Here is a 17,262-nt window from a genome sequence, read left to right on the forward strand (position 1 = left end):
AAAACCATGTTTTTGTTGTCTGGCGAAACAATTAAGGGTCTCCGGTGCACAGCCGTATGTCTTAACCTGTTGTTTGTTTTGTTAAAATTTATGTTTATTGACGCGAATGACTCCACTTGTCAAGACAACCATCTTAGTTGATATTTCGATCCAATTTCTACGGCAACATTATGAGCATCGAGGTGTTTGGCTGGAACAATAACGTCAGTCACTAACACAAACAAGGCGGGGTTTGTTTTATAGTTACTGTTTCATGATAAGCTGTTCTTTATTATTGAAACTGACTTGGACTCACGAAGAACCGGTAGATGGTGACAGGACGGAAACGCTATGAAAAGTTGAGTCAAATAACTGCTGAAATAGTTGTTTCTGAGATTGGTTCACCATCGTCGTTCTGATGTCAAGATGACTTCAAGTTTGAAAGTATCTGTAAGTGTGATTTTGGTTTTGTCATGCTTTGTGATGACTTTCCAAGCCGTCTCGGCTCAACCGGGAACAGGTCCCCTTGGCCGGTCGGCTCTTTTGCGTCAAGCAACCCGCGACCAGGTTCTAACTAACCATGTGATCAAGAATAACACCCAGAGATCCTGGACAAGGTGTTTGGCTGCTTGCCTAAATGAGGACAGGTGTGTTTCCATTAATTATGGGGGTACAGGAGGCATCTGTGAACTGAATGCCAGCCACAGAGAGGCCCATCCTGGTGACGTAGTGGATAAAGAGGGGTGGAGGTACGGAACGCAGGAGAGGTCACCAGTGGTTGAACTACAAAAAACCGTAAGTAAGATAACACTGCAAAAAAATTGTAAAAGTTATTACAACAAAACAAGTGGCTTCTTATATTGCGTTCATCTGCGCCCTGATCACCCAGTAGGGTAGATATGTGCGCATTACAAGTCTTATTAATATAGGTTTTCTCGGTCAATTTCAGAAAATGAGCAGCCGATTTCATTTTCATGCGTTCGAGTTAAAGCTGTTTTGCCTCTCCAGTTGTTACTGCGTTTCAAATTCTCAATTCAGCCATTCAATTTCGTTTTGAATTGAGTCGAATTCCTTAGGCACTCTGTTCAACTTAGCGTATCGTCGTTCTTTTTCGTGACACACACGCCTCAAGAAGCGTCTGCGAATTTGAATGCTGTTTTGGTGAGTTGTTAAATTGAATGATTATTCTGTTAAATCGAATGACACAACATTAAATTTGACTACTCATAAAACCCAAATTGGCTGCTCATTTGCCGAAATTGACCGAGAAAACCTATAAAGGTTTTCTCGGTCAAATCGGCAAATGAGCAGCCAATTTAATTTCCAGGCGCTCGAATTAAAGCTATTTTGCCTCTCCGGTTTTTACTGCGTTTCAAATTCAGAATTCGGTCATTCAATTTCGTTTTGAGGCATTCAAGTTCCTAGCACACTCATTCTTTTTCATGACACACAATTATCTTCAATTTAGCAAAGCTGGTTCGACTGGATATTTTGCTGATTTAATCATTTCAATTTCGTAAAGAGGATTAATATAAGTACGACTAAAGAAATACGAATAAACAGATAATCTGTATAAGGCAAACCGTTTCGTATCTTCACAGGTTCAAGATGGAATGCTCCCTTTTAAAAAGGCGAAGTCGAGTTGAACACTACAATCAATCTTTCAAAAAATGAAAACTTATGTTCTTTATTTTATTTTTTTACCTTCAAGATTTTACCTTAGGCCCCATAAGGTTGTTTTCTCCTTTATTTTTTTCGGGAGACCTTCAATGGTTAACTGACCAAGACCTGACATTTGATTGTGTTTGAGTGTTTTTTTTTTTTTTTTTTTTTTTTTTTTAAATGTTTTTCCAGTTGTTGTTTTTTGTAAATATTCACCAACCATCTGTTGGCATGCCAGACATCTTGGCATATTATGTTCAAGAGTGCCAAAACATTAACCGCATGCCTTTAACATTCGTATAAGGAAACAACAAGTTAACCGAGCGTTTTTAAGACTGCACAAATATCAGAATTGACTGCCTCAAAATGAAATTGAATGACTAAACACACGCCTCAAAAACACTTGAATTTGAATGAAGCTTCGATGAATTGTTAAATTGAATAATTGTTTTGACTAGTCTTAAAATGAAATCGAATGACCCTTTTTTTTAGTAGCATTCGATTTCGTGCGGAATAGAATAGGCTGGTGGTTAACTTGGCTGCTCATTTTCCGAAATTGACCGAGAAAACCTATATTATTTACTATTTTTTATTTTTTTTTGTTTTATTATTCATACCCGTCACTCAGTGACACTCAATGTTCCTCAACGTTCAGTATTTTCCTGCAAGAATGTGGGACAACGTTTGAACTATGATACCTACTACTTTTATATAGCACTTTGTAATGGTTTACAATGCGTTGTGGCGCAAAATGCAGCCAATCAAACCAGGAACATCTGGGTGAACCCATTTCTCTTTTCTGGGTTCTTTTGCGTGCGTTACATAACACACGGGACCAACGGCTTTATGTCCCACCCGAAGGACGAAGCATCTTGGTTAATAGTCTTGCTTAAGGACATAGGTGCATTAAGTTAATATTAAATTAACATTACAAAACAAACCACCTGCGACCATAAACAAAAAGAGCATAAACAAAGATACAACAACATACACAATGGCAGTAACAGGTGCCCTTAGACTTACAATACTGGTCAAGGGGAAAATATTACCACAATGAAGTAACATGTGCAGGAATGCACATCCAAGGATACCAGGAAATGATATCAACACACTACGTGCACTCTTGCAGAAATGTAATTGCAGAAAAAATTAATGTAAGAAAGATTAATCCCTCAATACACATTAACCCTGGAGCATTATTAATGTAGGAGTTTAAGTGTTTAAAGGGTTTGGGTATTTTTAAGTAAGGGAATCAATGTGTAGTGAAGAGGTTTTCAACTAGTGGTTTAATCCCAACGAGGCCTGGTTCTTGATAATTTTACCGAGACGAAGTCGAGGTAAATTATCAAGAACCAGGCCTCGGCGGGTTTAAACCACTACTAGTCACAAACCGATTCAACACACTTTGATTCCCATTCATAAATACCTTTTCGGTCAAGAACATCATCACTTTTTTTGTCAAAAAGTAAACTAAATGCAAAACATATAATTGTTCAATTATTTCTTTCAACACAACACTCCTCCAGCTATGAAATGGTAGAGTCCTCCGCCGCCCTCTGGTAAACAACTCCTTATAAGGGAATGCTGTGGGCGTCGCACGTATCGCGTGATGTGGCACAACTGTCAGCCGTTGCTCTCGACCAATAGGAATGAAGAAACTGTCTTATAAGAATATGTACTGGTCATAAGCAAAGGTTTATACACACCCAAATGACGCGCTCTCCACCAATAGGAATAGCGAAACTGTCTGTGGTATTTATAAATACAACACAAAATACGATGTCCACAGATTTACATGGAGTTAAAAAGGTTCGATGGTAGAAATCTTCCCTTAAAATATTACTAGCTGAGGTACTGTAGTTTTTGAGAAATTGGTTAAACAATGTCACAAAATCATTTCAGTTTCAAGAGAAGCAAATTAATTTAGCACGTACAATGTATTTACACAACTCTCCTGAAAACATTTCTCAGATGTGATTTTCACTTTTTATCTAAGATGACTCTATAATAAACAAATAAATAGGTTATTTTTAAAGCCATTATACACTTTCGGTACAGAAAAAAAAGGTTAACAGATTTACAAATAACTTACAGGGCTTACAGAAGGTAGTGGTGAAAGACTTCTCTTGAAATATTATTCCATGAAATGCTTTACTTTTAGAGAAAACATTAAAACAATATCAATTCTCGTTAGCGAGAATTACGGATTTATTTTAAACACATGTCATGACACGGCATGACACGGAAACAGGAGTGGGTTTTCCCGTTATTTTCTCCCGACTCCGATGACCGATTGAGCCAAAATTTTCACAAGTTTGTTATTTTATATAGAAGTTGTGATACACGAAGTTTGGGACTTGGACAATACTGTTTACCGAAAGTGTCCAATGGCTGTAAGTAAATATTTAAACATTTCAAGAACCCTGCATATTGTTTGGAGTTCATTCCAAGGTCATCGTCGAGTTATTCACAGTTTGTCTGTCTCTCGAATCGAACCAGAATAAATACAACGCCCGATCCATATATAAAAAAAACACTGACTATATTCTGTAAGTGTGCTCCTTCCCCGCATGCTAACTAGACAAGGCCAGCAATGAAAAGTGCTAACGAAGTACAATTGTTCTACTGTATTTTTAAAGATGTCAATAAGGTATTTAAAGGGAAGGTCTACGTTTTGGTAACCACTCTGAGAAACAATGGGATAACAAGAACTATTGGTTAGAAGCTTAGGCCTACATCAGCTTTCGAAGGTAATTCACTAAAGCATTAACGAAATTAGAGCATTCAATAATTATTGTAAAACGAACTTATTTGGTCAAAAGTAAATAGCTTTCGATAGTAAAAAGCATTTTGAGGTAATGTGGTTATGTTAAAAGCTTTATTGACCCCCCCCCAATTTGAATTTGAATTTGAGAAACGTCTCAGGTAATGTATTCCGTCATGCATGAACCGCTTCTATATTTTCGGCGAAATCTCAAAACCGCTTCCATATTTTGCTAGAAATTTGCAGGTGATAGTTTGATTGCACTATCTACATTTATAAAGGATCAACAAGACGGCTCCAAAACCATAATACTTTCCCATCAGAGAGATGCCTGGATTAAGGAAAAGTCTTAAACTGAAGCATATCATAATTTATCATGTCGTCTTGTAGTAAAATATTTGATTGCTATTTGACCAGTAATGTCTCTCTACGTGCTTTGACAAAGTAGCATTGATGATGATTACTTACACACGTACATTAAACACGAGTATCGACACCTAAAAAGGAAATTAATTTCAAACGAAAAGACTGCCTAAAAGGCACCCTTCCTTCATTAGTTTTTGCTAGAAAGTGATTATGTTCGCTTGGTAGAGAGTCATTTGCTTTACAACCAGAATACATGAAAAAAAACCTGTTCATTTACTACGAGTTTAACAACATCAAATCCCAATTCTGAAATAATTCGTTGCCATAGCAATAAGCTGTATAGAAATGTCTACGTTTTGTGTTGTTTGTTTGTTTTGGGTATAAATGATCAACATGTGAGTCAATGCCATGTGGTATTTGGATTATTGGAACCAGTATGTTTAATAATGCAGATTGCGATCAAAGAAGCCGCATGTAATTATTGCTTACATGTTCTAACTCAAAGAGGGCTAACTGTATGAATGTTTAATGTGGTTCATTGAGGGGTTCAGTAGGAACATCAAAATAACACCAATATTCAAATTATAATCATTCTTATTCGGGTGATGACTTACTATAACAGCGTCCATTATAGTGGTCTTATTTTCAGCTTATGGTCATAAAAAGTGTCTGCAAGAGCCCTTATCATAAAAAATGTAGTTGAAATAAAACTTGTAAGTAGCTGAGAGCACTCTGCACAACAGCCGCAAATGAAAGGGAATTAAAGGCTGTCAGAACAAATAGCTTACTCATTCTCTTACATAATTCAAGCTATGATAAATACTAGCTGATTCGCGACTTATTTTGATCAGTAGAACACAAAAACAATAGTTATTTTTAGCCTTGCTAAGGCTCTATAAACAGAGGCAGGATAGCGAATATTTATTTATAGCAGTATATTTAAATTCAACAAATGCGTTTGACCACTGCATATCAACTGTGCGGCCCCCTAAATTAGCCAAGGCCACAAATTTTGTCCCGACCTAAATTTAGCCCAGAAACCGCAAAAAAATTGTTGTCCCCACCCGGCCTAAATATAGCCCAATAATTAACTCAGTTTTGACCGACCTTAATGTAGCCCAAAAGTAGTACCTAGATGTCACCCGACCTTAATGTAGCCCCCAAAACGTACTTTATTGTTGCCCGACCTTACTGTAGCCTCAACCTAGTTGTTGCCCGACCTTAATGTAGCCTCAAAGTTTTACCTAAATGTCGTCCAACCTAAATGTAGCCAAAAAGTTGTACCTAAATGTCCCGGACCTAGTTGTAGCCCCAAAGTAGTACCGTTATGTCACCCGACCTTAATTAGTCCCAAAGATGTACCTAAGTGTAGCCCAACAGTAAGTACCCAATTGTCGCCCGACCTATTTGTAGCCCAAAAGTAGTACCTAGATGTCACCCGACCTTAATGTAGCCCTTAAAATGTACCTAATTGTTACCCGACCTAAATGTAGCCTCAAAGTTTTACCTAAATGTCGCCCAATCTAAATGTAGCCCCAAATTTGTACCTAAATGTCACCCGACCTAAATACAGTCCCTAAGATATACCTACATGTAGCCCCAAAGTTGTACCTAATTGTTGCCTGACCATATTGTAGTCCCAAAGTTTTACCTAAATGTAGCCACAAAGGTGTACCTAAATGTCACTGGACCTAGTTGATGTTGATGCTCTCTTTCCTTCTACTTTGCCAAAAAAAAAAAAAAGACTAGCAATCCTCATTTAGACAATGACCACCTATTCAACGCAGTTTCCAGGGTATAGTTTTTTCAACATTTTCAAATGTGTACGAAATAATGCTTTTAATCACAACACAGATAACGACTACTGCAGCACCGACTACTGCAGCACCGACTACTGCAGCACCAACTACTGCAGCACCGACTACTGCAGCACCGACTACTGCAGCACCGACTACTGCAGCACCGACTACTGCAGCACTAACTACTGCAGAACCGACTACTGCAGCACCAACTACTGCAGCACAGACTACTGCAGCACCGACTACTGCAGCACCGACTACTGCAGCACCGACTACTGCAGCACAGACTACTGCAGCACCGACTACTGCAGCACAGACTACTGCAGCACCGACTACTGCAGCACCAACTACTGCAGCACAGACTACTGCAGCACCGACTACTGCAGCACCGACTACTGCAGCACCAACTACTGCAGAACCGACTACTGCAGAACCGACTACTGCAGCACCAACTACAACAGGTTAAAACGATTCATTTGGCGTGTGTTGGTTCTTGCTAAAAAGCTCTCTTGCATCGAGAATTATGAATGGTCCAAGTTGTTTGCTTCATATATCATCAGCAGATTGGTCAATTACGTTTTTTTCTGGTTCATTACCTCATCTGTTTACATCATCTTGCTAATATAGATTTTCCCGGCCAACTAAAATGAAAATGCCTACAAAGTCAACACATTTTAAATCGCTGAAGTACCCGCTGCTAATCATAGGCTTCGAACTGCCTCTAGCTACGGGGAAAACTCGGTGGTGACACTGCTCTAGAATTGCAAAGGTTGTGGGTTCAAATCCCACCGTCCAACAGGACGTTTGAGTACTATGCCTGTGGTGTTTTCACCAAACTCGAGAAAATACTGAGTTTACAATTCGGACGCTGTGTTTTTAATTTAATGGTTATTGTTTGTGATCGTGGTTAGTTCATGAGTGTGGCTAGGTACCAATGTTTGTTTCTACTTAAACAGTCTAGTCAATTTATGCAAACAAAATTGTAGCATACTTCTTTCCCTGGCAACTGTCTCTTGAAACCCTCCCAAATAAATGCGCTAGCTATAGACTTTGCTTCTGGGATGTGCATTCATCTGTAAGGTTCCATATAGGAAGTTAAAAGACGTAACTATAGTGCCTTTATTTAACTTATTTTTCTCCCTTTGTCTTTATAGAGTTTCAACCACTCGACTGCTGGGACATTCAAATCAATTCACCCTCTAGCATCAGCGGTGAGTACACTTTGTACCCAGCGAGGCGGACTGGATCTTTGCAAGTCTACTGTGATATGGATTCCGATGAGGGGGGTTGGACGGTAAGTTACGTTTAGACATAAGCTCCGTCAGCGAATGCTACACGTGTGTACTTAAATGTGTTTGTAGGGTTTAAAGGTGTGCACTGTGGAAGTAGAACTAAGAGTGGTTTGTGGTACCACCATTGTGTTAAGATATTTATTCTATTATTGGAAACCAACAAAAGCATCAAATGCAATTCAACCATTGTACAGGCTATACAGAATTGAAACATACTATAACATGGCTAAAGATACTCCGCTGAGTTATTACCAACATGCAGGGAAACTTTGAAGCATAGTGCTTTTTAAAAATTAACCAATGGACAGACAAGGACAGACAGACGGACGAGACCAGCCAGATAAGTAAATAGATACATTGTTTTTAGTAGATATCAATGTGGACACTGGCTCTTTTCAGAGCCAACACTTCCTCAAAAGAGATTTTACACATGGTTGTACCCGCTAGTCTACTATTCATATTTATAGTTATTCTTTCTCCACAACATGTAAGTTTCAAACATGTGGATATCTATTTCTCTTGAAGACAATCAGAGCATACTGATAGAAACGTTTATTCTCTAACCACCCGGTTCTATTTTTTTACACTTTAGTTCTGTTGTCGTCGGTATATCAATAATTTCGATGTACTCCAGGCTTTATGCCCTGTTTCGTGGTGCGTACAAGAGTAGTTATATACAAGTTCAAACCGGGGACCTTTAACAAAATAACACAAGAGAGTCCATTGAAAGGTCCACAGTTAGAAAACGTGTACAAAACCAATGGGAGCTGTTGCACAAAACAAAAGTATAGTATAAACACAAGAGAGACAATAGGAGGTCCACGGTTGCAGAAGTCAACGTCACGAAAACCTACATTCAGATAGTTAGCAGACTTTGTGCAAAATATTCCGCTACAATCGCCATTGTGTCAAAGGTTGTAACCAGCATGACGCCAAAAGGCAGCTTTCCAAAACAACAGTAGTCATAATTTAAGACCCTAAATTATGCCAACGTTTTTGGGTTAGATGTTCAGAAAATGTTTTAGACCAAACCAACCATACCGCATGCAATAACAAAATCGGCTTTACATTTCTTTTTGTTTAATATTGAGAATCAATTTTTAATTTTTAAAAATCATCCTTTTGTTTTTATTTCCTTTTTATAAGATCAGTAATTGATAAAACATGGATAGTTCTAAGTGGTCCCTGACTGAAGCTTGCTCCTAGTCAGAGTTGTGTATTGAGATCGTTGCGACATGGAGGGACCAGTTTTCTTTGGTCACGTGGTTGCTGGACGCCATGTTTTCTCCAAATGAAGCACAGCTAATGGGCAGACTAGTTTGGCACCCCGTGTTCGCCAATGCCGTTTCTTGGGGAAATAAATGGCTTCTAATCGCGAGTTGTTGTAACTCTCTCAATATGGGTTCACCCCACCGAATAGTCTCCCATAGCACACAGTGCAAAATGATAAATATAACAAAATACACAACAAATACTTAAAAGTCTCACAGCTTTCAACTTGAAAGGGAAAATTATTGATTGACTCTTGAACTTTTATTATCTGCTCAATTTTATATGGGGAGTCCCTGAGCCCGTCGAGTTATTCTCCCTCCAAGTAAAAACACCCCTTCACAGGTCTAATTTTCAGAACGTCCGAGCATCAATCTTGGGACCATTTATTTCAGGGCCTATGTCATCCAAAATACCTCAACATTTGAGCAACATTTTTACACTGAAACACTTTCTGGGGGCTATTAAATCTGTCTAATATAGAATATTTTATTTTTCAGGGCCTACAAAATATTAATGAGCTCGACACTCTGTTTTGTCCTATTTGGTGGGGTGCACCCATATACGGCTCTGCTCCTAATATAGAAACAGCGCCATCGAACTGTAACTGTTATTTATTTTTGCACCATCACTAGGTCTTTCAGAGGCGTGTGGACAATTCGCAAGACTTCGACTTGACTTGGGCAGAATACAAAGCAGGGTTCGGTGACCTCACAAGAAACTTCTGGTTGGGCAACGACGCCCTCAACGAGCTAACATCAGACCGGGTTTATCAGTTACGGATTGAGATGCAATCGTTTTCACTGGTCAGCATGGCCGTCAAATATGGACACTTCAGAGTGGACACGGAGAGTAACCTGTATAGGTTGGACATCGGTACATTCTATGGATCATATGATGCAGGTTTGTTCACACTTTAAGCCCGGTTCATACTTCCTGCGAATGCGAATGCCAAGCGAATGTTGACGTCACAAAAATCGCAACGAATATTCGCAGCAGTTGCCCTCCGCTCAACTCACTTGCGAGCATAGCTGCGAAAGGATAGTTGTGACGTCAAATTCACGTCAAATTCGCTTCGCATTCGCATTTACAGGAAGTATGAACCGGGCTTAAGTCAAAATTTGCAATAGACCCTGCATTGACGTCATCCAGCCGCCATCTTAGAGGTAAATCGATGACGAAACAATCAAAACGCACAGATTTGTACGCGCGGCACACAGGTTTGGCCAATGAACAGTCGCCTTTTGACCTCATTATGTGAGGGCGCCCTCATGAAATGACATCGTGTGCAAAAGCTCTCTACGCTATAAACGCAAGCGTTCCATCAATACTAATCAAAACGTTTAGTCTTAAAAACGATAACTGGAGCGGATTGGGGATTACTAAAACTAATGGATTAGATACGTGTGTGAACCTAATTTTGTATGGATAAAAATATAAACATATACACCATGTTAATGATAATAAGGAAATGTGTGATGAAGAGGTTTTCAACTAGTGGTTTAATCCCAACGAGGCCTGGTTCATGATAATTTTACCGAGACGCAAACAACGCAACACCCCTCCAGCTATGAAATGGTAAGGCCCTCGGGTAAACAACTCTTTATAAGGAGATTGCAGTGCGCGTCGCGCGTATCGCGTGATGTGGCACAACTGTTCCAGCCGTTGCTCTTGACCAATAGGAGGAATGAAGAAACTGTCTTATAAGCACAGGTGCAAGCTCGCGTGTCACGCCCATGTTTAAACACTTTTTACTGGTCACAAACAAAGGTTTATACACAACCACGTGACGAGCTCTCCACCAATAGGAATAGCGAAACTGTCTGTGGTATTTATGAATAATGTTTTAAGAAGTGGTGGCTTGTAGAAGAACGGCTTGTTGGTTTCATACAACGTATCCCCAGCCGTGACACTTGTGTCCTTAAGCAAGACACATAACCATTGCTTCGTCCTTCGGATGGGACGTAAAGCCGTTGGTCCCATGTAAAAGAACCCAGTGCACTTATCGAAAAGAGAACGGGTTCGCCCCGGTGTTCCTGGCTGGATTGGCAGCATATTGTGTCAGAGCACCTTGTAAACCATTACATGGTGCTTAAGGATGAGGTCTTATATATCAAACTTCGTCCCACTCCTTGCAGTAATAATACCTGGCGTTTTGTATCCTTTGGCAAAAGGCGCGTTAGAAATACGGTTAGTATTATTATATTATTATTACAACATGATTGGTTTTTCTGACTGCAAACAATCCTTCTCTAATTACAGTCAAGACTGTATGGGTTTGGATACCTTTACAATACAGAACATCGTGGTTACAGATTTACAAACACTGTTTGAAGATAACGATGGTAAAAAGCTTCCCTTAAAATATTATTACTGAGGTGCTGTACCCTTTGAGAAATGAGAAAAACCATCAAAAAGAGTAATGTAAAGAAAGTGTTTTCGTTTGAAAAGACGAACATTAACAATGAGCATCTACAACTTATGACGCGACTCCCCTGAACAAGAAATCTTTTGCGGTTTTCAATGAATATTTGTCTCAAAAAAATTGACGACTAATGAAGCTGACATTTTTTCAGGTAAGTTATGTTCAATACATCGTTATTAACAGAGCGTTGTGGCTCCTGTATGTCCCAACTTGATTTACAAAAGGTATCAATTCCCTTTAACGTTATTTTGGAAGGAAACATGCTTGACATCCTATTCACTGTTCATTTTTGTCCTAGGTGACTCCTTGAGCCCAACCAATAGTCAACCTTTCTCCACGAAGGATCGGGACAATGACGATGACGTCAGACACTGTGCCCAGACCTACTTAGGCCCTTGGTGGTACAAAGCATGTATATTTGCTTGCTTGAACTGCCCATACATCAACACAGATTATGTACCTTATGTTGGGCAGGGTGTGGTCTGGGGCGCGTGGCTAGATCTTTACCACTCAATGAAGTTCGCGGAGATGAAAATCAGACCCGTGGAAGGTAAGAAAGTATAAACAAAACCAACTCATTTATGATTTGAGGCATTGCATGGTGAGGTATCAAATTATATTTGGTTGGCGGTTACACCAAATGTGTTTCTACTTTCCAGGTAGAATTTGTTCTTAGAGAACTGTCTTACTGGAATTATATTGTCCAAAACCCGCGTTAGCACCATGGCCAATTTAAAATTTAATCTTTGCACTGGTGTTCCATATAGGCTTTGCACCGTCGGAAATTTAAATTGCCTAATGTTTCAGACACTTTAATTTCAATATGTTACAGCTATGAAAGGGAAAGACTGCTACGATTTATTAATGATGGGCCATACAACCAACGGGGTGTATAACATCAATGTTGACGGTCGAGATCAACCACTCTCAGTGTTCTGTGAAATGGTAAATGGTGGTGGCGGTTGGACGGTAAGTGACGCAAGGTCCAGTCGTGTACAGCAGTGATCGGTATTGGTTAATGCATTGCAGTCGGTTGTAAAACGCTATAAAGCTCACCAGGTTTAAAATAAACACGTTGCCTTGGATCGGTCGAGTTGGTCTTTAAAAAGCGTTTGAAACCGTTTTTTATAAAATGCATATGGTTAGAAAGATATTTTAAAAGTAGAATACAATGATCCTCACAAATTTGCCTCGAAGTTGCGTGGTTTTCCTTTTACTTTGCTAACTAACACGGTCGGCCATTTTATGAAAAACCACGAAATTTCGAGTGATACTTTTGTGGATCATTGTATTCTACTTTGAAATTTTCTCTCTAATCATATACATTTTATAAAAACGGTTACAAACGCTTTTCAAAGACCGACTCGACCGATCTAAGGCAACGTGTTCCTTTAAACTCGGCATGATTCATCAAACTTGACTAACTATTGAGCCAGCTGAACGTTAGACCAGGTTTGTTTTTATCCGCAAGGATACAGACAGGTACTTGCTTTTCAGAACCAGCAATTTCATTGGATACGCGTGCAGTGACGTGAGTTTTTTATGTGTTTTGATTGGTCCGAGGTGTCGTTTGGAAGCTGCACTTTCTGTTGTCTGCATATGAACCTAGGTGAAAGGTGAAGATGGACGGGGATTGACCAAGGCTTGAGACAACTATCTGGCATTAACGAGCTCGAAGTGTGACGTCAGATGTTCAGGCTAGCTGAACATCTGACGTCACACTTGAAATACCTCAGAGATTGGACTATAGCCTACGTCAGGATCCTGATGGTCACGTGGTACGGGTGAACCGTTAATCTCGCATTCATTTCGATGTCAAAATGAGAGCGCTAACAGCCGAGCGCAGTACACTATTAATACTCACTATCGATCACTGACGTATTGGGCAAAGACGCAGCCCTGGCATTTGGCTGTACATAGACAATAGCTTTCCCAACTGTGTACGCAGCCATTAAGGTTAAAGCACTGAGGTCGATTTTAAAAAGAGTCTTATTAAAAACTTAACGCTAGCGCTAGCTGGATAAGTAACTCGTCCTATAAAAACTCAAGATGAGACAAGTTTGAACTATTTGTGAAATCCACCCCTGGACACTTTTGGTAATTGTTAAAGAGTAGTATTCTTACTAAGTGTATCCAAACATATCTATAAATAAATCTTTAAAAAATGGACTCAATTGGTCATCTATAAGTTGCAGAGAATACGAGAATAATGATAGAAAAATCACCCTCGTTGCAAACAATGTTTGTGTGCTTTCAGATGTCTGAAAAAGGCTTCAGCTGAAGTCTTATTTGAGTGACAAATGACCTCTTCTCAAAAACTACGTTACTTCAGAGCGAGCCGTTTTTCACAATGTTTCATGCTATCAACAGCTCTCCATTGCTTTTTACCAAGTACATTTTTATGCTAATAATGAGTTTTTGTGCAACCTTTTTGAGTGCCTTTAACATCGATGTCTTATGTTTAGGATTTATGGGTTCAATGACAACAATTTGGAAGTGTCGTGGCCGAGCGGTTAAGAGCACCGAATTTAAACTCCGGGTGTTTCTGATCAGCAGAGTGTGGGTTCTAATCCCCAGCTGTGACACTTGTGTCCTGCAAGACACATAACCATTGCTTCGTCCTTCGGATGGGACGTAAAGCCGTTGGTCCCATGTGTTGTGTAAACGCATGTAAAAGAACCCAGTACACTTATCGAAAAGAGAAGGGGTTCGCCCCGGTGTTCCTGGCTGAAAGGCAGCATATTGCGCCACAGCACCTTGTAAACAATTACATGGTGCTTAAGGATTAGGTCTATATCTCAAAATTCGACCCACTCCTTGCAGTAATAATACCTGGCGCTTTGTATCCTTTGGCAAAAGGCGCATTATAAATACGGTTATTATTATTATTATTATTTGTATTATTATTATTATTTAATTTTGCAATCAAAGATTATCAATACACACGCTCCCTCTATACGACGTTTTAAAGGATATTATTATTATTAAAAGTGGTAGGACACCGTCATACGTCATGATTTTAAAGTGACCTGGAAGTGGTATTTTTTCTAAATAAAGCTTTTGTCACTAATGTATGTGTTTTGATGAGTTGAATGTGAATAAACAGTTAACTAAGGTTTTAAAAAATCAGTTCTTATGTTATTTACAAATTTAAGAGTAGACCCCGACCCGATCCCCGAGAGGGCGCTGTTCGTGACGTCAATCGAGGCAGACTTTGCCTGTAATGCGTAGAGTATAAACACAATTGCAAAGTACATATACGGACCAAGTCGTGAGTTTGTACGTTTCAAAAAAAAAAGATTTTTGTTTGTTTTTCGGCAGTGCCGACCAGGTGTATTGCTGCTGAATGCAGAAAAAAACACTTTTTGAAATGTACCAACTCACGACTTGGACGTACATGTACTTTGTACGTGTGTTTACTATACGCATTGCAGGCAAAGTCTGCCTTGAATGACGTCACAAAAGGGGTAGGCGGAGTCAGCATCCCAAACAACTTTATATATTTTTTAAACATATAAATCGTGACAAACAATTACTAAAAAAATCGTTTTATTGTTCGTAAGCATATACTCTTATGTTTGAAAGAAAAAAAAATCCATTTCCAGGTGACTTTAAAGCTTCGATCGTAAAAATTAGAATATTGAGAAAAACTACTTTAATAACTCACAAGTATCATGATATAACTTCCACAGGTGTTCCAACGTCGAGTTGATGGTTCCCAAGACTTTTACTTGTCGTGGGCGGACTACAAAGCAGGGTTTGGCAACCTCACCAGAGAGTTTTGGTTAGGCAATGACGACCTACACCTGTTGTCTAATCAGCGTCGTTATGAGCTCATTGTTATCATCAGAGATTGGTTTAACTATGTTCTATACGCACTGTACGTTATGGTACACTTTTTGTGATGTTGATGTTGTTGATGTTGTTGATGTTGTTGTTGTTGATGTTGTTGATGATGTTGTTGATGATTTTGTTGATGTTGTTGTTGATGTTGTTGTTGATGTTGTTGTTGATGTTGTTGTTGATGATGTTGATGATAATGATGTTGATGATAATGATGTTGATGATAATGATGATGTTGTTGTTGATGTTGTTGTTGTTGTTGTTGTTGTTGTTGTTGTTGTTGTTGTTGTTGTTGTTGTTGTTGTTGTTGTTGTTGTTGTTGTTTTTGTTGTTGTTGTTGTTTTTGTTGTTGCTGTTGCTGTAGTTGCTGTTGCTGTTTCTGTTTGTTGAGTTGCTGTTGATGTAGTTGATGTTGGTGTTGTTGTTGCTGTTGTTTTTGTTGTTGATAAGATTACAATTATTATTATTATTATTGTTGTTGCTGCTGCTGTTGTTGCTGTTTCTGTTGTTGTTGTTGTTGTTGTTTTTTGAGTTGCTGTTGCTGTAGTTGATGTTGCTGTTGTTGTTGTTGTTGTTGTTGTTGTTGTTGTTGTTAAGAATACAAAAGAAAATAATTGTGCTATAATCAGGGTTTTTTACTTGTTTTTCTCATGACACAGTTACGACGAATTCTCTATTGCGGACGAAGGTGATTTGTACCGACTCTCTGTCGGGTCTTACAGGGGAACAGCTGGTAAGTACGTGTGTCCAAAACAAAACACAAACATATTGACAACAGTGCATGTTGTCCTCAGATAAAATCCGCCAATTTTGGATCTTTATTGTTGATGTTTATAACATTGATAATTCACAACAGATCAATGGCTAGCATGTGTGCTTACAATGCGAGCATCAGCTCTGAATACTACTATCAATCTGGACATTTTTGTGTTAATGTTTATTGGCATTCAAAATACATCAAAAATTCAGACTTTTTTTCACGAGCTTTTGTCCTGTTATGTTTTTAGGTGATTCTTTAACGATTCATCACGGAATGGCATGGTCAACCCACGACCGGGATAATGATTTGGATAGTGGCAGGCAATGTGCACAAACTACGCGAGGTGCCTGGTGGTATAACGCATGTGATATGAGTAACCTGAACGGAGTATACGTCCCGTATCCAGGGTCGGTGGCCATCACCGGTCAGGGGGTCATATGGGGCACCGCGGGCTCCCAAAGTAACTCTTTCTATCAAACAGAAATGAAGATAAGACCGGCAGAAGTTGGATTTTAGTTTTGGATTTGACTTGGTTACCACCTTAATGGCACTGTACACGTATGGTATTTGGGAAGAAAAGTCTTCTCACTTGTTGTATCCCATTATAAGCATTAAATAACAAGCCCGTGAAAATTTGGGCTCAATCGGTCATCGAAGTTGCGAGAAAATTATGAAAGAAAAAACACCCTTGTTGGACGAACTTGTGAGCTTTCAGATAGGAACAAAAGACTTCTAGCTAGAAGTCTTTTATCATTTTAGTGAGAAATTACCTATATAGGATTTGAGGCATTGCATGGTGAAGTATCAATGTATATTTGGTTTGCGTTAATACCATGTGTGTATCTACTTGCCAGGTAGAGTTTGTTCTTAGAGAACTGTCTTGCTATATTCTACTGCCGCGGAGTAGATAATCGGGGTTCGGGAGACTTCTAAGTTGAGAAAAGAACTGTCCTGCTTTTAAATTACCCCTTTCTCAAAAATTACGCTACTTCAGAGGGAGTCATTTCCCACAATGTTTTATACCATCAACAGCTTTCCATTGCTATTACCAAGTCAGTTTTTAAGTTAATATTTGTTTCGAGTAATTACCAAACGTGTACCTT

At 39.1% G+C, this 17,262-nt stretch overlaps 1 protein-coding gene across 1 annotated transcript; it reads left to right on the forward strand.

Moving 5' to 3' along the window:
• The first annotated feature begins 462 nt into the window (after positions 1-462).
• LOC139940827 (uncharacterized) lies at positions 463-16,675 on the forward strand. The gene is made up of 9 exons (XM_071937211.1): positions 463-778; positions 6,626-7,051; positions 7,725-7,864; positions 9,767-10,034; positions 11,855-12,106; positions 12,389-12,525; positions 15,249-15,436; positions 16,059-16,136; positions 16,384-16,675. Exons 1-9 carry the CDS (start codon positions 463-465, stop codon positions 16,673-16,675), a joined length of 2,097 nt encoding a protein of 698 aa, XP_071793312.1.
• Positions 16,676-17,262: the final 587 nt, after the last annotated feature.

The sequence above is a fragment of the Asterias amurensis genome, chromosome 8 (assembly GCF_032118995.1).
Source record: "Asterias amurensis chromosome 8, ASM3211899v1".
NCBI lineage: Eukaryota > Metazoa > Echinodermata > Asteroidea > Forcipulatida > Asteriidae > Asterias > Asterias amurensis.